This window comes from Cnephaeus nilssonii (assembly GCF_951640355.1).
Source record: "Cnephaeus nilssonii genome assembly, chromosome: 6".
In the NCBI taxonomy this organism is placed as follows: Eukaryota; Metazoa; Chordata; class Mammalia; order Chiroptera; family Vespertilionidae; genus Cnephaeus; species Cnephaeus nilssonii.
In genome coordinates, this window is record NC_137077.1 from 65,445,731 (window position 1) to 65,467,018 (window position 21,288).

General features: G+C 44.4%; 1 protein-coding gene across 3 annotated transcripts in view; it reads right to left on the reverse strand.

The window, feature by feature from the left end:
• The window catches only part of PTPRB (protein tyrosine phosphatase receptor type B), a gene marked incomplete at its 5' end in the record, with an annotated part of 107,186 nt that overhangs the window by 25,752 nt on the left and 60,146 nt on the right, over nt 1–21,288 (reverse strand). For all 3 annotated transcript variants that reach the window (XM_079773932.1, XM_079773933.1, XM_079773934.1), the window contains 7 exons: nt 4,833–5,076; nt 7,214–7,363; nt 7,845–8,123; nt 11,748–12,029; nt 13,032–13,295; nt 14,771–15,034; nt 18,900–19,169. In XM_079773932.1, coding sequence (XP_079630058.1) covers nt 4,833–5,076; nt 7,214–7,363; nt 7,845–8,123; nt 11,748–12,029; nt 13,032–13,295; nt 14,771–15,034; nt 18,900–19,169 — 1,753 coding nt within the window. The remainder of the gene's footprint in view (nt 1–4,832; nt 5,077–7,213; nt 7,364–7,844; nt 8,124–11,747; nt 12,030–13,031; nt 13,296–14,770; nt 15,035–18,899; nt 19,170–21,288) is intronic.

Genomic DNA, 21,288 nt, shown 5'->3' on the forward strand with positions numbered 1-21,288 from the left:
TAGGAGCCACGTAGGTAGTGAAGGGCTTTATGTTATTGAAGGGCTCTCAGCAGAGGCTGGAGGAAAACCAGCTCCCAGGAAAGCTGCGGAAGAGGTCCGCTGCACTAAGTTAGAGATTGGCCTGGGCCACCTCTTGAGTTCTTTCTATCTTGAGATTCTCGGACTATAGGTTTACTGATAAAGTATCAGGCTTAAGAAAACAGAAACACCAATCAGAAAGGATATTTTTACCCCTATATTCATAGCAGTACAATTTACCATAGCTAAGATTTGGAAACAGCCTAAGTGCCCATCAGCAGATGAGTGGATTAGAAAACAGTGGCACATCTACACAATGGAATACTTTGCTGCTGTAAAAAAGAAGGAACTCTTACCATTTGCAACAGCATAGATGGAACTGGAGAGCATTATGCTAAGCGAAATAAGCCAGTCAGAGAAAGATAAATATCACATGATCTCACTCATTTGTGGAATATAATGAACAATATAAATTGATGAGCAAAAACAGAACCAGAGTCATAGAAGCATCGAACAGACTGTCCAACCTATGAGGGAAGGCGGGGATGAGGGGGTAAGAGATCAACCAAAGGACTTGTATGCATGCATATGAGCATAACCCATGGACACAGACATGGGGGGTAGGTGGGTGGTGAGGGCATGTGCTGGGGGATGGAGGTGGCTGGGGAGAGTTCAATGGGGGGGGGGTGGGAAGGAGACTTATGTAATACTTTAAACAATAAAGAATTTAAATTTAAAATAAATCCTATATAATAAAAACCTAATATGCTAAGTGTCCAGTCGTTCAGTCATCCGTTCAACCAATCAAAGTGTAATATGCTAATGATATGCTAAGGCCGCTCAACCACTCACTATGATGTGCACTGACCACCAGGGGGCAGACGCTCCAACCAGTAGGTTAGCTTGCTGCTAGGGTCTGGCCAATTGGGACTGAGTGAGATGGGCTGGACACACCCTAGAGCGGTCCCTCCCTGGCTAACCAACCTCCCGTGTCCCTCTCCATCCTTAGTCATGCACTGGTGGGGTCCCTCGGCCTGGCCTGTGCCCTCTCACAATCTGGGACAGCCTTGGGGGATGTCGGAGAGCTGGTTTAGGCTTAATCCTGCTCAACGCAGGAGCTGCCCCCTGGTGGTCAGTGAGCTCCCACAGGGGGAGCGCCGCTCAGCAAGAAGCTGGGCTCTCAACTGGCGAGCGCAGCAGTGGTGGCGGGAGCCTCTCCCGCCTTGGGGTCAGTCGGACATCCCCTGAGGGCTCCTGGACTGTGAGAGGGCACAGGCCGGGCTGAGGGACCACCCGCTCCCCCCCCCCCCCGCCCCCGAGTGCACGAATTTCATGTACCAGGCCTCTAGTAAATAAATAAAATATCAGGCTTGGTTTCTATAGAAAAACCTTTTCTAGTGTTAATTTAAACCCTATGAAAATGAATGGAGGATTCCTTTTTTTTTTTTTTAAAGGGTAGATCTGTTGAACCCCAAAGTACCTGGGCACGTCCTGTAATAATGCTGAAGTAGTAACAGGCCAGGAAACATTGTTATGATCCTCTGTCCCCTCCTTCTAATTCATGCCCCCAGCCCTGCTTGGACCTGGACTCTTCTCTAAACTATCTGTGCTTTTGCTTCTGCACTCTGACTCACTCTGTTCCCTCCACCTTAATTCTCTGTCCCTATTTCCATATTTTCACTACCACACCCAGCCCAGTGACTTCCAGAGAGGAGGCACCCTGTAGTGAATATATTATCAGCATAATCAATTTAATAATATGAGTAAGATTATTTTAATGAACAGATATCTGATAGTAATTATTTCAAGTTTAACTGTGTCCAGAATCAGAAAATTCCATAGCACAAAGTTAGAGATCATGTGGTTTAGTTTCCTTCATTTGAGAAAAATGAGGTCAAGAGAAGCTGACTACCCGATCGTGGTCACATTGCTATTCTATTTAGAATAGAAACAAAACCAGATCAGCACTTTCCTAACCTCCAAACTACCTCTCACCCATCATGCTCTGCCCTTTCTCTTCCCACATGGAACCATGCTAATTATACAACCGAATAATAGGAACCCAAACGAATGGGAACACATGACATGCACTGACATAATAAGCTTGCATGTCAGCTAAACCTAGTGTTTTCCAATTTCTTTTCAATCATAATGTTTCTTTTTCCATGTTTCTTCCTGTCCACCTATTCTCTCTGGAAAAAAGGTGCCTGACAGCATTGAAGGTCACTGTGGTGACTATCATCTTGAGAAGGAGGAACGCTGAGTCCTGGGGGCCAGGGCTCAGCAGCCCCTTGCAGGAGGCCACTTAGCATGTGGTTTTCCCATGCATTCTGAAAGGCTAGGCCTCCTCTCATCAAGCACTACTGCCTGGCATGCTTTCCACAGGACTGAACCACGTGCACATTGGAGAAACAGAGGAGAGTTAGGTCCTAGCAAACAAATATCTACAGCATGAGTTGATTACGCTAGATTAAGAATGTGTAACTTTTTAGAAGTATATCTTGACTCCTAAACATTTAATAAATGCTTCTTTTGTGCCTGGTACTTGTCACATTGTTTCATAACCAACATCACATCTGTCTCCTCCATTAGACTGTGAGCTCTCTCAGTGTAGTAAAGAGGGTAGGTGATTAAACAAAGGGTTAAAAGTCACTGGTAACCAGAGGGTTGATTAGAAGAATGTTAGGACTGGGTGCTGTGGAAATGGAGCTGAGGGTACAACTGCCCAGCAGTGCATTGACAAGGGGGGGCGTGGGGCGGGCTGAAGGTTGAGCTGGCTTTTGAACTGTCTGAAGGAATTCAGCCACCAAACAAGGGACTGGCAGCATCCTAGATAGAGTGAAAAGAATGTGCAAAGCCTCAGGTCAAAGAGAGCCATGTCGCGTTCAAGAGAACTCTGAGGAGTGAGGAGTAGCCAAAGGGCAGGGTATACTTGGGAAAATGGTGGAGACAACGTTGACGAGGAAGGTGGGAGGGGAGAAGGCGAGGACTTTGTGTGCCCTGCTCTGGGAGGCTATGGGGTGAACGGGGATCACTGGAAGACCTTGATCTAGAAGGCGCATAACTAGGTTTGATCTGTTCCCCAGAACAACTCTGCAATGTTTTGTGATGAAAACATGAGGGCTAAAGAACTGAAATACTGTTCATAAGGCAAATGACCAAAAAATGGCAGCCCTGTGGCAGCTGCTATGCACAGGAAGGAATGTGCCGGGAGCCTGGCAGGCTCTGGTCTAGATGGAAACTGTCTATAGCCTCTTGTTCTCTCCCTGAAATGTAGTGATGAGTCATTTTCTCTCCTCTCTCAAAAAGCAAACAAACAAACAAAAACAGCCTCACCTTTCCTAGTCACAAAGGGAAAATGGCCCCTGGGAGACTTTTGCTCGGGTCCTTGAGCCCAAGTGTCTAAGGAGCTGAGACACTCTCATGATTCTTAAAGGACCTGAAGGATTCCAGTGTTCTGATGGCTCATATTTCTCCTTTGCTCTGTCTGAGATCTCATTGCCTTCAGATAAACTCATAATGGTCTCTTCTTGAAGTAAACATCACTAGTAAGTTTGCATGTGTTTGCTCTGGAGGTGCAAATCATTTTTGTGGTGAGTCCTGGGCAGAGGTAACTCCACAGAGTTCCTGCCCAAAGTGAGCACTCTGTTTTAGGAAGAAAACCATTGGCCTTCCTTAGTTGATGCGAGGAAGGAGCTAAGAGGGCTCTCAGTCCTTGGCTGATGTTGCTCAGTGGTTGGAGCATCAGCTTGCCCACCAGAGGGTCTCAGGTTCGATTCCTGGTTAAGGGCACATCCCTGGGGTTCGCTCCCCATTCCCCCAATCAGGGCGAGTGTGGGAGGCAACCAGTCTATGTGTCTCTCACATATCGATGTTTCTCTCTCTCTCCCCTCCCTCCCTTCCACTCTCTCTGAAAAGCAATGGAAAAAAATATCCTCAGGTGAGGATTAAAAAAAAAAAAAAGAGTGCTCTCAGGTGTGATGTCAGGTCACTGTCTCCTTTTGAAGCTGACTTAATATGTAAGAGTCAATATACCTGGGCACTGACCAACAAGAATAAGCACTGCCCATAGAGAACCTGATTGGCTGCCCTCTCGGTTAATATCAGCTCAGGGAACACACAACAGAGAAGGTACATCCTTTGCAGCAGTGCCAATCTTGAGTGTCTGTATCTATAGGCTCTCTTTCTCTTGAGGACGCTGGTTTGGGATGCTGTGCACTTCTGCCAGTTCCTGCAGCTGGGCGGGGCTGCTGGCTGCAGCAGTGCTTCCTGGGGCCAAGCAGCCGCCCCTTTAATCTGCCTTCTTAGGGCGAGGAGGGGAGGCTCCCAATCATTCAGGGGCCTCTCCCTTCAATACTTCTGTCTGGACCAGAGAGCACTTTCATCTTTTTATGCCTTAGAAGGTAAATGAATCAGTGTAACTTGAGTCCTCATTAAAAGTGGAAGCTAAAAGCTCATACTTCTTGAGTCTCCCTAAACTCAATCTTTCTACGTGGACATTTTCACAATCGTTAACCTGGGAATTGATCTGGCTTGTACTAAAGAAGTTTTAGGAGAAAGAACAATCTGTTAAGAACCTTCAATTCTTCACACAATGAATTAGAGCTTTTGCACAATGCTCAAGGTCTTTTTTACACATTCCCTGTGAATGGAGGCAGGAACACAACTTTTATAAATTACCCAGTAAAACACAGAGCACTCTTGTAACATAGGTGATTAATCTGCAGGAGCATAGGTGCATCAGTGGCCCAGACAGCCGAGCGCCTAGTAATGTAGCATATCCCTCCCAGCAAAATGACGGCAATACATCTAACCTGTAGGCAGTGCGTGGCTTCAGCGGTCCGTCACAGAATTTTTGCTGATTGGGATCACATTTTCCACCCAGGCTCTCCATCTCTGCTCCAAGCTTAATGTTAAAACTCTTGGAGTTGCTGTCAGGACCTTCGGCACATTTGCTGGCAAAATAATTGGTCTGATACACGCGAATGGAGGCGTTGTGCCTGTACTCCAGGTAGGAGGGCAGAGGGTGCTGCTGTTCTGGCTTCAGCTCATCACTGCCTGGAGGACAAAACCCACAGTGAAGACTGACTTTCTTGTGGCCTCAGTGGTTTCTACTGAGGATTCTAAGGCTGACTCCTCACCCTCTCTGGTCATTCCCAGCATGTGTGAGCTCGAAGGATGCTATGAAATTCTCTCAATGAAAATAATTTTAATTCATTTTTTTCTAAAATGAATGATAAATAGTGTATAAACAAATACACACACACACACACATATATGCCATCATTTTTCTTGCAAATAAAATGTGTGGGTTAGAGGGTATCTCATTAAATCAAATGATAACGTGCCCACAACTCCAGAAAGTTAAACACTCCCCATTGTGAGAGTCAACCCACTCAATAAGCTCTCTGCCTTGCCAATAATCATTGTAGCTAAGCTAATAAGGAAATCCCTATGACCTGGGAAATAGGAAAAAGATAAGAGAAATCAAATCCAAGGCCAGAGCAGTCGCCCCACCAGCACGTCCACGTGCCACGCCCTGCTGATAACGGCTCTGGGTACAGGACTGTTATCTTGAGTACAGTTTAATCCTGGCTCAGATTTGGCCCCTCATGCCATCACTTCCCAGAACTCTTCCCCTGTCCACCCAGCCTGCTGTGTGTTTTGGCTCTGCACACCAGTTTGGATGTTGGCTGGAGGAAAGCATAATTAGGAAGATAAATATTATGGAGATCGCATGCTATTTACAATGAATTTCAAGAAGTGGTACGGTAGGGCTTCATCGCATCCTGGACTCTTGTTTAATAAAATTTGCTCAAAATGAGTGGATCTTGGAAATATTACCTCGTTGGCAGTAGTTGAAAAGCAATGTGGCCTTTAGGATGGGTGCATACGTGATACATGCCACTTATATGAGCAGGATTGTTATCTGAGATCAACAGGGGAGCCCCGCCCCGCTCCATGGGCATCACTAACTGAAACCCGCCTGCTGGAGAACATAAGGCTGCTTTTTGGGGTCTGACTTCTTTTTGGCCACTGCCTTATACTCCTGTAGTAAAACGTTATCTTCACTGCAGCCTACTTAAATCTCAAGTCGCTGCACTGTTCAATTTATCTCCAGTTATGAGGTGTAAAGAAATCCGGGATGCACCACTGACCCTTGAAATGATTTAATTAATTATGCATACCCAGATTTAGTACAATTAAATAAGATGCAAAAGCGCATAGACGGTTAGCTATCTGGTGAGACTAAAATACTATTTAGCTCCACCATTTGTCAGATTTAAAATTTCCCATTGCCCACAAATGGGTTATAATTGTCAAAGATGCTTAAGAAACTCATGTGCAGCACCTTAAACAATTTTGAAAAACATAAGACATGCAAAATATACCAATGCTGTTCCAGACACAAACATCTGTTTTGGAGAAAGAGCATGCAAGACCTCAATGGCAAATACACTTACGGGCATGTGTACACCAATGTACAATACTCCTGTATGTTTGACAAATGCTGATGTATATAGTAATCTCTGAAGATCATACTTGGTGGTTGTATGGAATGTTGTTCAATGATTACCCAGTGTTTGCCTAGTCCACAGGAATTAAGTAGACACAGAATAATTTAAGGATGAAAGGACTAGAGAATAAAACATACTATTGAAGGAAATGCAGCGGAGAAAGGAGGAATGTTTTTTATGATCATCTTTTTCCTCCCTCAAGCTTTTGAGTATTTTTGTGAATTGGTGGGTGGTTTGGGACATGTGATTGGTGGGGGTATTTGAGACAGAGACGGGGGAAGACAGTTGAAGCATATTGCTGCTTAATGGCAGACCAAAAGAGCAGTGAACAGGACTGAATGGGGAGTGAAGAAGATTGAATGAGTCTGCACATGCGATGCACTTCCAACAGTGCCCGACACATCGTACAGGCTCAATAACCGATGGTTACGGTTATTACGGTTGTGGTTGCTATTATTATCATTCACCCATTGAATAATCACACCCAGCAGATAACAGGCTTTCTTGTTGAAAGAGCTTTTGAGCAGTTTTTTGGTTACATCTCCCTGCATCTGGCAGCGAGAGAGTGCATGACATAAACATTAAGTTTCTGCTTTTAAGAACTGTCACAGGAGGAGTCCCCAGAGTGGCCTTTGCGGAAGCAATGCTGCATCTTGGAGCTGAGGGAACTCACTTACCATCAGCCTCTCTCACCACCACCGTGAAGTATTTCACGGCTCCATTGGTGTCGCTGAACCAGCTGCAGTTGAAAGTAAAGTTGATGGAAGATTTGCTAATCAGCACGTCCTTCTTATTCACACGGATATGCGGAGGTGGAGGAGGAGGGCCTGGGGAAGGGTGGAGAGAGAAGCAAGAGGGTCACAACTCTGCTTTTACATATAAACAATATGTGAGGTGTTGATACATGCGCTCTCTCTCTCTCTCTCTCTCTCTCTCTCTCTCTCTCTCTGTATGTGTGTGTGTATGTGCGCACACACTCGCGTGCCTGTATGTAATCAAGAAAACCCCTCCTCTCCTGACGGAAGCGGGCCTGAAGTGATGTGCCAGAGGCACATTAAACATAATGAAAGAGGCAGCTCCATGAGCCCTCTACTGTATCGGGCAAAGTGACGTATTTAAATACTAACTCATTTAGGGACTTTAAGATCTTTTAACTTGTTTGCTGCCAGGGTACCTTACACAGAGAAATGTTTCCACTTCCCAGAGCCTTTTAGGTCCTCCAAGTGACAAGACACGCTAAGGTGGAAGTATGCCAGTGAACAGCATGACGAACACGACAGAGGACGCCGCACACCCGGGGACACTCACGGTCTATCATTGTGATGGTGCTGTCTTCCACCACCTCGCTGGTCACGCCAGCTGACTGCACCTTGATGGACACCAGGTATCTCTTATGGGGCACGAGCATCATGATACTGAGCAGAGATTTTTCCTTCTCCAGCTTTCTGGAAAACTCAACTTCTTGAGTGTCCATTTTCCGGCATTCAATGCTATACCCGTCAAAGTCGGAATCGGGAGGGATCCAAGAGCAGGCAATGGCCGTGGAGTTCTGAGGCCGGCAATGCAGGTTTTGGATTTTGTCTGGCTCTAAAGGAGAGAGAGGAAGGGACAGTTTTCATAATTCTGTGAGACACGTTTTTTTAGCTACTCTGGGTCCAACTAGCTCAAAGATCTAAATAAATAATTCCCAAACTTAACTTGGATTGTTTTCAAGGAAAAAATTCTCATAGACCTCCAAGGGAATGTCTGACTGCTAGACCCTATTTTGAGAAACATTAAAAGTTAAAATGCTGTTCCTTTAAAAAAATCACCAGACGCCAACGTGACTGGAAACACAGATGCCCACATGGGCAGTGAAATCAAGTGGCTGAAGTCAGACAGAAGGTCAGGCCGAGTAAAAGAGAGGCCAGAAGTACAGTCCGGCCTGCCTGAACTCAAGTTCTATTTACCAGCTGTGCACTCTTGACACATCTGAGTGATAGATCCTCCCTTCCCCCAACTGATGGACGGAGTATGACGTAAACTCCACCTGCAGCCGGACATTCCTGAACACCTTGTATGGACTGTACATTGAACCACCAATCAGCACCTGCCAAATACCCTAAGCCCCCGATTCCTAAGTCCCTAGGTGCCTCATCACGTGCCTTACATGAAACCACCAATCAGCGTGTGCTGAGTGCCCTAAGCCCCGTCCCCTCTTTTCCTCCCCTCAAAATGCGCTTTCACCCCCAGCACGCCCTCTTTTTCCCTCTGAAAGGGAGCCGGCTGGGGTCTTCTCTCCAATAAAGCCTGTGTCCTGGTCCCTGGTCTCCGGCCCTCTGTTTCATCTTTCACTGAGCCCCTCTGTAAAGAGGGGAAGTTAAGCTAACCAATCATCACATGATTACTGGGATGATTCAATGAGTTGAATCATGCACAGCCTCCTAGAATAGTGGCCGGCATAGTGACTGCTCCATAAATGAGGGAATTAAGAAATGGAATTGCTGGCCTGCTACCCTCTGGGCTCTGGCTTCTGTCCCCTCTTCCATTTTCTGCCTGCCCTTTCCTGCCCACATGCCATGGAGCCGGAACTGCTTCGGTTCCATTCTGTCCCAGGCCCCTATGCTGTGGTCATTCGGTTTCTTCTGCTTAAAAGAGAGCCTGACCCAGTAGGGACTCAGTGAAGGGACGCTGGTCTTATTTATGGTGAATGACAAAACAACGAGTAAAAGATTCAGTCGGAAAGAAAGGCGCTTATGTGACTGTAGAGGTTAATAAGAAGCTCTGTAGGCTGCCCCAACCAGTTGCATGCCTACCATTTCTAATTATTTACAGTATATATTTATAAGGCGAAATTGTGCGATTTAGATAAGTAATTTTCGAACTGTAATGTTAGCAGCTGAGCCATTTAAAAAAAGAATAGTTCTCAGTTCCCTGGTCTGTAAAATCAGAGGAGTTCTGGTCTGTGTTTTAAGTGTGCACTGGGCTCAAGGGTGCTACACTGGGGTGCTCTCTCTACGACCTCTCTCGCATTCCCCCAGACACTTCCAAGGAGCCTTCAGGCTCTGGAAAAGAACTTGAAACCTGGGTCTAGACCACCTTGCTTCATTCCAGCAGTTAAAGCCTTCATAAAGATTAAAATTTAAAAGCCCATTGTCCTATTGACCACAGCACACAATTCAGTAACAATCCCCAGATGGCAATAATCAATGACACCAACCCATCAAAAGGCTCACAAAAGAACTGGCATTTGAGACAAGCAATAACGGTGTCTTTTCAAACATTAACTGCTTTTTAAACTTTTGAACTCCTTTCAAACCAGATCAGAGCTGAGACCTAAAGACATCCTGCCTAACCCGTAACTCGGATAATTCGCACGAAGAATAATGTGGAAACTTGCTTCCACCTCTTCCCTCAGTTCCTTCTCTCTCCTCCTTTTCACCTGCCTTCCAACACTCAGGTCCCGCCCCCTTTCACTAAGAAATGAGTGCCTACTATGTGCAAGGTGCTCTTCTAGGGTCTATGAACAGTAGAGAGGTGAATACGACATTAGCCTTAACCTCTAGGAAGGGAGAGGACTCCAAAATAGCCATAATACAAGGAAGAAAGGAGACTGTTCCAGAAGAAATGGAAAAAGAAGATGCTGTGTGGTGACAGACACCCTTTTGCTGCTGGTGCTAGTGGTGGGCAGGAGTTAGCAAAGGCCTCTGGCAAGGATGACAGCTTGCCCAGATTTCGGGAAGGGCATATTAGACAGAGAAACCATGCACCCAGGTGCCGAGGGTGGAGCTGGGAGGAGTGGGAAGGTGGTTGACCCTGAACGACCAGTTATTCATCATGGCTGGAGCTTATTTGTGAGTAATTGGCTACTGGAGTGATTTCTATGAGAATGATAAACTTCATTTGCTTAATCCTCTTATTTTGGGTTTTCTGTTACCCATAGCCAAACCCAACCCTAACTAATGAAATCCTCAAAGTTCCATCAGCCATTCCTCATAAAATTCAGCGCCAAATCCCTCTGCATGCTGGTTGCTCTCCTCTTGGGCATGCCCCAGTTGGTAAATGCCACTCTTAAACTCTAGCATCAGGGATGGAATACAATACTCCAGATGTGATCGGACCCAGCCTCTACTGAGCTCTTAACTGCGCCCCTGTGATTCAATCACACCGCCGATAGCAAGCACTGAAAAAACCCACCCCAAGCTTGCTATAAGCAAAACCTGTTAGTTTTTCTTCACATATTTCTCTTGAATATGGTCTTTGGATACAATATGGAGCACAAATTATAACTGTTATAGCACTCATGTTTGCTGAATAAACAAAACAACTACTTGCATGAATTTTTAACTTTCAGTTAGGTATTTTCTCAATAACCACTATCTGATCTGAGAAGCTACATTTACTAGGTATTATTGAAAAATAAATACTTGGATTGAGGTTCCTATTCTGAAACACCTTTGTTTCTTTCAGGTTAGTTCATTGATCCCAAAATGCCTTTGAGAAGAAACTGATACATATTTCACTTTTAAAGTATTTTTCTCTTCAGGTTTTAAAACAATATGTCCTAACTGGTCCCTCCGCTTCTAGTTTGCCCCTTTTAACCTATTCTTTTCACTGTACCCAGAGTGGCTTTCTAAAGTACAAATCTCATTATGACATCTTGGACAAAAATCCTTCAGTGGCTTTGATTGATTGAGGATAAAGTTCAAAGTCGTTACAATGGCTCACAAGACATTTGATGACCTGATTCTCCTAATTGCACCTTTTATGCTCTGGCCAACTAAACTCCTTTCTGTACCTCTCTCCTTCCAGGTCTTGGGATATTTTAGTCTCTTTACCTGGAATATTCTCCACTTCTTTCCCCGTCTCTACCTGGTGGATCTTACTCTTTCCTTAGGTTTTGTTTTGGATGTTTCTTCTACCCATAAGCTCAATGCCACTACTGTGGGTTTCTATAGTGCCAAATGCTTCCTTCGTCACATCCAAAGGAAACTGCTTTTAAAGATGGTACCTCCTAGTCGATTGTAAGCTCTATGAGATTATTTCTTTATTGTTCATTGTTGCTAGTATATGAATAAATGAACAAATCTATATATAATTCTGCCTGAATTCAATCTAACCAATTCCAAGTAAAAATGTGGATTTAAACCAAGCCCAGTTGGAATTAGATGTTATAACACATACTTCCTCCTCATTCCATTTGAGAACCGAGAGTAGCAAAACATGTCATACTTGTCCTCACAGATCCAGAAACTGGTCTGCTGTAGGTCTTCCAGGAGTCTCCGCTGACAGTCTTGACACTGAACTGATAGGATCTCCCTGGACGAAGACCATACACGATGCGTCCCTCTGATTTTCTGTTGCTGTAGGGGTTGAAGACTGTGATTGCGTCTCTGGGTAACCACTGCACCTCAAAGTCGTCGTAGTCTGTCCAGTCTGGTGGTCCCTTCCAGGTAATGGCCAAGGATGTGTTTGCAACATCAGCAAATGACATAAGACTGGGAGGACTTGGGGCTGTATGTAGGAGAGCATGAAAAATCATGTAATCACTTCTATGCCATAACATATGCAAATAAGATAGCTGAGCGACATCAGACATACTTTAAATGTACTTTGTAGGAGGCAATAATATAATAATAGGAGCTTTACTATGTGGAAGACACTGTCCTCAAGTGTTTTATGTACATTTTCTTTCATTTTCATAACCAGAGCTTCCTTACCAGAGTGCTGCCCTGAATGGGTGTGCCCTGAGTGGGTTACAAGTGTGCAAAGGTATTGATACTATCATATTTTGAGTTGTGAGGACTAAAACCCACAGATTATGTCCAATTTCAGATGGCCCTGCCCATTGACCCCAGATTGGCACACAGGTATATTAATGTTATCTATGTGTGCCTAAGAAATTTTAAAAAAATTTAGAAAGCACTGCTCATAGCCACACAATGATGATGTATGTGACTATCACCATTTTACAGACAAGAAAAATTAAGGCTTAGAGATGCTCAGTGACCTGCCCAGTTTCACTTAAGTCAGTGGCAGAGTTAAGCTAAGGACCTAGATCATTTTAACCAAAGTCTGTTTCCTTTATCCACTGTATCATTGTGCTTCCGCGCTGCACCCCCACCCCCCGCCGCCCCCCAGTTCAGGGGTTAGCACATGGCACATCCTTATTGCTTATGTTTCTTCTTATTAAAACCATAATTAAAACATGTCTTTAGCCTTGGCTGATATAGCTTAGTGGGTTGAGCTTCATCCTATGTACCAAGAGGTCACTGGTTTGATTCCCAGTCAGGGCACATGCCCAGGCTGCAGGCTCCATCCCCAGTAGGGGGTGTGCAGGAGGCAGCCGATGGATCTCATCAATGTTTCTCTCTGTCTCCCTTCCTCTCTCTCTAAAATCAACAAAAATATATTTAAAAACAGCAACAACAAAACAAAACAAAATAAAACAAAAAGCCCACGTCTTTGGAAGCTACTTCCCAGCAATACCTGGCCATTGGCACCTGGGCTTCTTACCTGTTCTGCTCTGCCCTGTGACCTTGTTGCTGAGCTCTCCACTGTGAGTTACCACACACAGGGTGTACTTCCTTCCAGGAACAAGGCCATGAAAACGCCACTCCGTCAGGTCCTTTTCTTTCCAGTTTTCCTTCTTGGTGCCATTGGGATTATAGAGAATCAGCTCATAGAAGTCGAAGTCCCCAGGGGCTGGACTCCAGCTGAACCAGAGACTGTCTGTCATGTTCCGATTGGATCCCTTGAGGTTACTCACAGAGGCTGGGACTGAAACAGAGGGAACGCCCTTACCAAAAACAAAACAGAAACAAAGGCATTTTGGCCCACAGGTGAAAACATGAGCTGCATTGGGCATATGGGTGAATAGCTCCTACTGTAGAGTAAGACCTTGCCTACATTTCAGCTCACTCAGGTTTAGGAGAATGTGGTACAAATTAAAATAGAACAAAACACAACAGGTGGTGACTTTTGTATGCTTGCCGCATGAACCCTAATGGACATATAAAATGAAATAATCAGAAATGATGAATTAAAACTGGCCAAGTAGCCTATACCTGAACTCATAAAAGGCCCTAAAAGTGTTCACAGAAGGTTCCAGCCCTTGCAGTCAGGCCCACATCACTGTGGCCGCCGTACCGTAACATCCCTCTCCGAATCTCCACTTCCTCTCCAGCTTTTAGGTTCTCAGTTCTCTCATGCTCTTTCTCACCACTCTCTTTATTAACAGTTGCTTCTGCCTTTGTATAAATTGGTTGTGCTGGCACCTGTGCCATGGGTATTTGAGCATCATCATCATCATTTGAAGAATGAAGACTGTTGTCTCTAGTTAGAGGAACTGGAAGCATTAACGTGCAGAGCAAAGACTGCCCTGGAAATGGTAACACGGAGGCAAGTCTATTCACGGTGTAGGCTCATCTGCTGCTCCGTTTCATTCCCTTCAGAAGACAAATGTAGGACTTCTGATGGGCGCCTGGAATGTGCTCTTCACATGGCTGCCCTCAGGTTTCGGCTGAAATGCCTCTCTGTCTAGTTTCTTGTCCTGCCAAGTTGTTCCCTGTCACAACGTACTGTTTTTTCCCTTCATAGAATTTCAGGTGTTCCAAAATCATCTCCCTTTAAAATCTACTGTCCCCAGCCCCTCTCCCTCCACTAATATAGAGCTCAGTGAGGTCAGGGGCGTCATTTGTCTTGTTCACTGTCATATTCCAGCCTTGAGCCCAGTGCCTGGGACACAACAACAAAAACTAATGTCAAATGAAAAATAATTTTGAATAGAAAAATGAGAATAGGCTCAAATGATGGAACAAGAGAAGGTCCAGATTCATATTTGCAGCCCAGAGAGATGTTTCTCCCTCTCGTTTTCCTGGAACTCTTGGTGTTCACTTCAGTCAGTGCTGTGGTTTTGATTCCCAGCAGTCTTTGCTTATTGGTCCCATTTATAGTTGTCCTTCTCGGGACCTGCCCTCTACTCCATCTATGTCTTGTAGAAAGAATAAGGGCACAGCTTGGATTATAAATAACCCTCTTGAAAGTAGAGGAACCAGATTCATTTTTTTTCCATCAACCTATGAGGTAAACAAGTGGAGGCGACAGAGCAGAAGCCAGTGCAAAAACTATAATCAAAGATTTAGGGTCAGAAAGCCTGAAGGTCACAAATTTCATATAAAGCTATACCCTGGGTAGAATAGCAACTATTGTGATAATTTCCCTGCTATTCCTTACTGTGTGGGTCCCGGTCTTACCTGTTCTTCCGAATATGAAAGACTCATTAGACAGCTCCCCACTGTGAGTTACTATCACCATTTTGTACATTCGGCCTTGCAGTAAGTTCTGGAAAGAAAAGCTCTGGACTTGTGGGTCAACTTGAGCTCTGTCCTGAAGAGTTCGATCTGGGTTGTACAGAAAGATGTTGTACCAGTTGAGCTCTCCCTCTGAGGTGGTCCAGGTGAAGGACAGGTGTCTGGTGGAGTTCTCTGTGATCCTCAGGTTGGTGACAGCTGCTGGCACTGGAAAAGTCAAGGAGCAAGAGAGTGAGATTGAGTTTTGGCATGTCCCTGACACAGCCTAGCGTGGCGCCTGGATGGGCTCACTCAAGCAATAGTTCAAAACACATGGTCCCTGCCTTTCACAAATATTGACTTCATGGAGACACTATAGTAAATACATACATCTAATTATTGATGTTGAAACTGTTCATTTAAAAAACAAATCCACAAAAGAACAAGGAAAATAGGTAATGGGAAAGTATCTTCAAATATATTTTGGGGGGTATATAATAAATGTTAATGTGACCTGTGTGACTAAATGTCTTTCTAATATTAAGAGCTATATCAGAGATTAAAAAAAACAAAACAAAAACAAAACCTGTCTCTGAATGCCGTCTGAGAGCTAGGAAATGACCATGAGAGGGAAGGACTGTGGGGAGGAAAGACTGGGTGGGAAAGAAAGGAAAAGGCAGACAGAAAGAGGAAATCAGAATCAGGGATATAAGAAAGAGAAGCAAGAGGAAAGCCCAAACCATTTTTTTTTAAAGTTTACTTTAGGATTTTGCAATCCCATTTAGTGCTACCTGTTGGTTAAAGCAATCAAATGCCAACAGAAATCACCAGCTTTGAAACGGCTGGTGCAGATGCTTCCTGATTCCACAGAAGTCTTCAGATGCAGGTGGAAACAGACCAGGACATCTGTCTCGGTCTCTCCTGAGTTCTTTTCCCTCCACTGCAAACACCTTCTCAGGCTCTTTTGCTTCCTTCCTCTCCTTATGCCAGGCACTTAAAAGTTGGTGTTGTCCATGGTTCTATCCTCTGTCCCCTTCATATCTTATAACACTAGCTAAGCAATCATTCTCATCCACTTTATGAATTACTATGGTCTGAATGTTTCTGTTCCCCCAAAGTCGTATGTTGAAACCTAACCCTCAAGGTGATGGTATTAGGAGGTAGAGCCATTGGGAGGTGATACGGTCATGAGGGTGACGCCCACATGAACAGAATTAATGCCCTAAAAAGAGGCCCCAGAGAGCTCTCTCCTCTTTCCATCATGTGAGGAAAGTGCCATCCATAAACCAGAAAGCGAGCCCTCACCAGATACCCAATCTGCTGTTGCCTTGATCTCAGACTTACAGCCTCCAGAACTGTGAGAAAGAAGTATTTGTTGTTTAAGCCACACAGATTATAGTATTTTTGTTATAGCAGCTTGAAGAGACTAAGATATGGATTTAATTAGAATTTTTATCCAGTTCTCTATCTCTCACTTTTCTGAGCTGGGACCCAGAAAATTACCAATAATTACTTCCCTATGAAAGTCTTTCAGACATCTCAAACTCAGTCCAAAACAGAATCCTCTGTATTCCTCCTTGAAACTCCCTCTTTCTGCTTCTCTCATCTAAATTCATGGCCTATATTCTACCAGACATGCCAGGTAGGAATTCCAGAATCTCCTGTTCCTCCATCTGCTCTCCACGTAGCCACCAAGTACCATCTTACCTCATGTAGAAATATTCCTTGACTATATCTACTGTTCTTCATCGGGCTCCTTGTATTAGGTTAGCTTTTGACCCTTAGGATTTCTACAACTGCAATTGTCTCTTGACCTCAATTACCTTTCTGACTACATGTTTTCACTCACTGTGTTCTCACTCACTCTTTTCCAGCTATACTGACCTCTTTTTCCTCCGACAGGCCAGTCACCTTCCCATCTCAGGATCTTTGCCTGGCCGATTGTTCTGATTGGAGATGCTCTTCCCCAAATAATTGCATGATCCAATTTTCCTTTCTTTTAGATTTTTTACTCAAATGTCACCTTCTTAAGAAAATCTTTGAGGACTGGACTATCTAAAGTTGTAAGCCTCACCTAGCTGGCATAGCTCAGTGGTTGAGAATCGACCTATGAACCAGGAGGTCATGGTTTGATTCTTAGTCAGGGCACATGCCTGGGTTGTGGGCTCGATCCCCAGTGTGGGGCATGCAGGAGGCAGCCAATCAGTGATTCTCTCTCATCATTGATGTTTCTATCTCTCTCTCCCTCTCCCTTCCTCTCTGAAATAAATAAAAATATATTTTAAAATATAAAGTAAAATTGTAAGCTTCTAATTCTTTTTTTTTATTGTTTAAAGTTTTACATGTTTCCTTTTTCCCTGATTGACACTCCCCCACTCCCACCCCTGAGGGCAAGTCCCCACTGCCCCAGTGTCTGTCCATTGGTTATGCTAATATGCATGCATACAAGTCCTTTGGTTGATCTCTAACCACCCCCTCCCCTACCATTTATCTCTGGAGTAAGTCTCTAATTCTTGCTATCCCATTTTCCTGATTTTATTTTCTCTTTTTCTATATTTTTTTCTTCTTTGTTAATTGCCTTTCTTGCCTACTAGAATATAACTTCATGACCATGAGGGTTTGTTTTATTCACTTCTATGTATCCAGCATTTAGAGCAGTGCCTAGCATATAGTAGGTACTCAATAACAAATGAATTAATGAACAGGTCTCCCCAGCCTGGTCTCTTTCCATTCGCTCCACCCCCCCACTGTCATCTGGTTTACCTTTCTTAAGGTACAAAACATTCACTCTCTGACTGCAAAACTTTTATTGCTTCCTCACTGCTTATAACAGTGGTCAGCAAACTGCGGCTCGCGAGCCACAGCTGCTGTTTGCCGCTCTGTTGACTAATGAGTTTGCCGACCACTGGCTTATAAGATGAAAAGTAAGCTCCTGGGAAAGGCGTACCAGGTACTGTCTAACCTGGCCCCATCCTGCCTTTCTAGCCTCACTCCCCATCCTGCAACACACACCTCAGCCCTCCATAAAGCCTCACTGTTGCTTCTCACACCTCTGTCTTGGCGCGGGATAATTTGTCTGCACATGGTGTCAGGGTGTCTGTCTGCCTCCTCTCCCTGGGGAGTACTGTTTCATCCTTCATGACAGTACTGAAATGTCACTCTTACGAAGACTCTAATTTCATCCAACCCCCAGGCTTCCCTTTATGTCCGACATTCCTCTCTTACCCAACACCCTTATCACAATGCATTGTCATTATTTTTCCATGGTCTGTCTGGCCCACTGATCAGTCAGCTCTTCCAGGACAAGAAGTATGCCTAAGTCATCTTCATGTCTCTCTCACCATCACCCCCCTTTCAGACACAGGTCCTCAATAAAGAAGTAGTCAGTTAGACCAGAGCTGCCTGAGTAATGGCTTCCAAAGATGTCCCTGTCTTAATCCCCAGAACCTATGAATTTATTACTTATGTGGCCAAAGGGACTTGGTGAGTGTGATTAAATTAAGGATCTTGAGATGGAGAGCTTATCCTGGATTATCTGGGTGGTGACCAATGTAATCCCAAGAGTCAAATATGGAAGATGGAGGCAGAAGAGTAAAGAAGGAGATCTGGTGACAGGCACAGAGGGTGGGGTATTAACCACTGCTGGAAGGAAGCCATGAGCCAAGGAACCTGAGTGACCTCTAGAAGAGATAAGGGCGGGAATAGATTCTCCCCTAAAGTCTCTAGAAGAAACACAACCCTGCTAACACCTTGATTTCAGCCCCATAAGACCCATCTTCAGATTCTGACCTCCAGAGCTATAATATAATAAGTTGATACTGTTTTAAGATGCTAAATCTGTGGTAATTTACCCTAGCAGTCATAGGGAACTAATAGAGACAGTTTTCGTGAAAAATCTAAATTGGAGTATGGTGGGCTGAAAATTGTGTCCACAGGCGAGCTGACGTGGACGTGGTCAATCATGTCTCCATTCCTACGGTGTCAAGAAATATATGTGATCTCCCCATGTTGCTTCATCCCTCTGAGGCTACTGTTCTCAAGGAATAGCAGACAAGGAGCTATCTCACACAAAACAGCAGGCTGTGGGAATTACCTGTTCGGCCTTCTGTCTGGGCTTCCTTGCTAAAGAGGCCTCCGCTGACTGTGAGGATCTGTATCTTGTATTTCTTTCCTGGTGTCAGGTCTTCAAATTTGTGCTGCTTCGTGGTGGCGGGTTTTGATGTGTTACTCAGAAGAATCCCATTTTCATTTAGAAGTAGGATATCATATCTTTCTGCCACGCCAACGGCTTTTTGCCAACTTACTATTAAGGAATGACTGCTGTATACATTGTCTGCAATTATTCCCTGGACAGATGCTGGGACTGCAAAGGAAGAAAAGAAGCAGGTTTCATCATTTAGGATAAAGTAACCAGCTGAGAAAAAGTCTCATAAAGCAACTGCAGATAGAAGGTGATGCCTCATTATTGCATTGACACTTTCCATGTGTCCTTAGGAGAAAATATTTCTTGTCCTGAATTATCTGTAGTACTGCTTTGATTTTCCATTTCTTTCTTTGAATTTAGACAGGTTCTTGAAGTCAAACAAGTAGAATAATTCATAGAAGTGACACTGATAAATATGCAGAGTGATGTATATGTATTTTTCTAGAGAGTGTAAGAATGCTGAACAAATTTACCTTCAATGAATATAGTTTGGAATATATAGTTGCTTGTTTGGACATTTATTCCAAAGATTAACTCAAGTCAAAGTTTCAAGCCTTGACCTAAGTAGTAGTATATAATAGTGTTTGTACTGTGGCTCTTAATGTGAAAGGCAAAACAGTGTTATTTGTTAATAATATTTTCTGTCTTAGGCTCATATTTCAGACCTGTCTTCTATTTTTGCAAATAACATCTCTCTCTCTGGATGTTCCACAGATGTCCAACTCTCAAGATGCCTAAATTGGACTCCTCATCTCCCTCCCATAAGTTCCTTACTGTCCTTTGATTCTATCTCTTGGCTAAGTCAGAAACTCTTACCCTTCTACATATAATTAATCATTAATCTTATAATTTCTGTCTCCTAAATCTTATTTCTCTTGGATCTCTCTACTTCTCACCTTGTCTGATACCACTACTCTAAGACAATGTCATCTCTCTCATACATTATTACAAGTCACTTGACCAGTCCCTTTGATTCCTTACCTCTCAGTTTCAAACTACACGTGTATCTAGCATATTCTCATAGTACACCCATGCTGATGACCCTTCAATGGCTCTCCATAATTCTAAACACCTTCACAAGGCATACAAGGCCCTTCACAATTTGATTTGTCTACTTCCTTGGCCACATGGCTCATATTCTTTATTCTAGCATACTAAACAGTGTAAGGGTCCCCAGTGTGCCAAGGTTTTGCTTCATCAGGATGACTTCTTAGTGTCTGTTTAACTCCTGGAAGCCTTCCCTAACTCTTTCTGTTTGCTCCTAGAGTGCCCCATATTCATTTTTATTTTAGCACTTACCATGTTATACCGTCATTGCCTTTTTACTTCTTGGTCTCCTTCACTAGATTATAAGTTTCTTGAGGTCAAGGGCATTATCTTGCTACTGAATTCCCATTTTCTAGCACAGTGATTGACACATGGTGGGAAATATGTCAATTGGAGACATAGTAAGGCTCAGGCCCCACAACTAAATAAATGGTTATGAGAAAGGAAGACACCTAAGAAGTAATGTGTCACAGTAGAGAGCGCATGAGGTTTGGAGACAGACAGATCTAGATTTGAAATATAGCTCTAGATCGTATTACATGTATTTAGATAATGTTTCATAAACTTTCTAACCTTACTTCCTTATTGTTAAAGTAGAGATGATGATCCTCTACCAGGAAGTGTGACTAGAGATAATTTTAAACTAGAGGCCTGGTGCACGAATTTGTGCATGGGTGGGGTCCCTTGGCCTGGCCGGTGATCGAGGCCTATCAGGAGGTCGGCTGACCAGGGGGAAGGACCTGGGAGGTTGGCTGGCTGGCCCCCCGATCAGGGCCTATCAGGGGAGGCTGGCTGGCAGGGGGCAGGGACTGTGGGAGGTTGGCCGGCCAGCCCCTCGATCAGGGCCCAGAGGGAGGGCTGCAGGAGGTTGGCTCGCCAGAGTGGGAGGAGCCAGGGGGGGTTGGCTGTGGGAGTGCACTGACCACCAGGGGGCAGATCCTGCATTGAGCATCTGCCCCTGGTGGTCAGTGCGCATCATAGCAACTGGTCGACTGGTTGTTCTGATTGTTTGGTCATAACAGTCACTTAGGCTTTTATATATATACTAGAGGCCCAGTGCACGAAATTCGTGCATGGGGGCGTTTCCCTCAGCCCAGCCTGCACCCTCTCCAATCCAGGACTCCTCGGGGGATGTCCAACTGCTGGTTTAGGCCCGATAAACCGGCAGTTGGACATCCCTCTCACAATCCGGGACCACTGGCTCCTAACTGCTCACCTGCCTGCCTGCCTG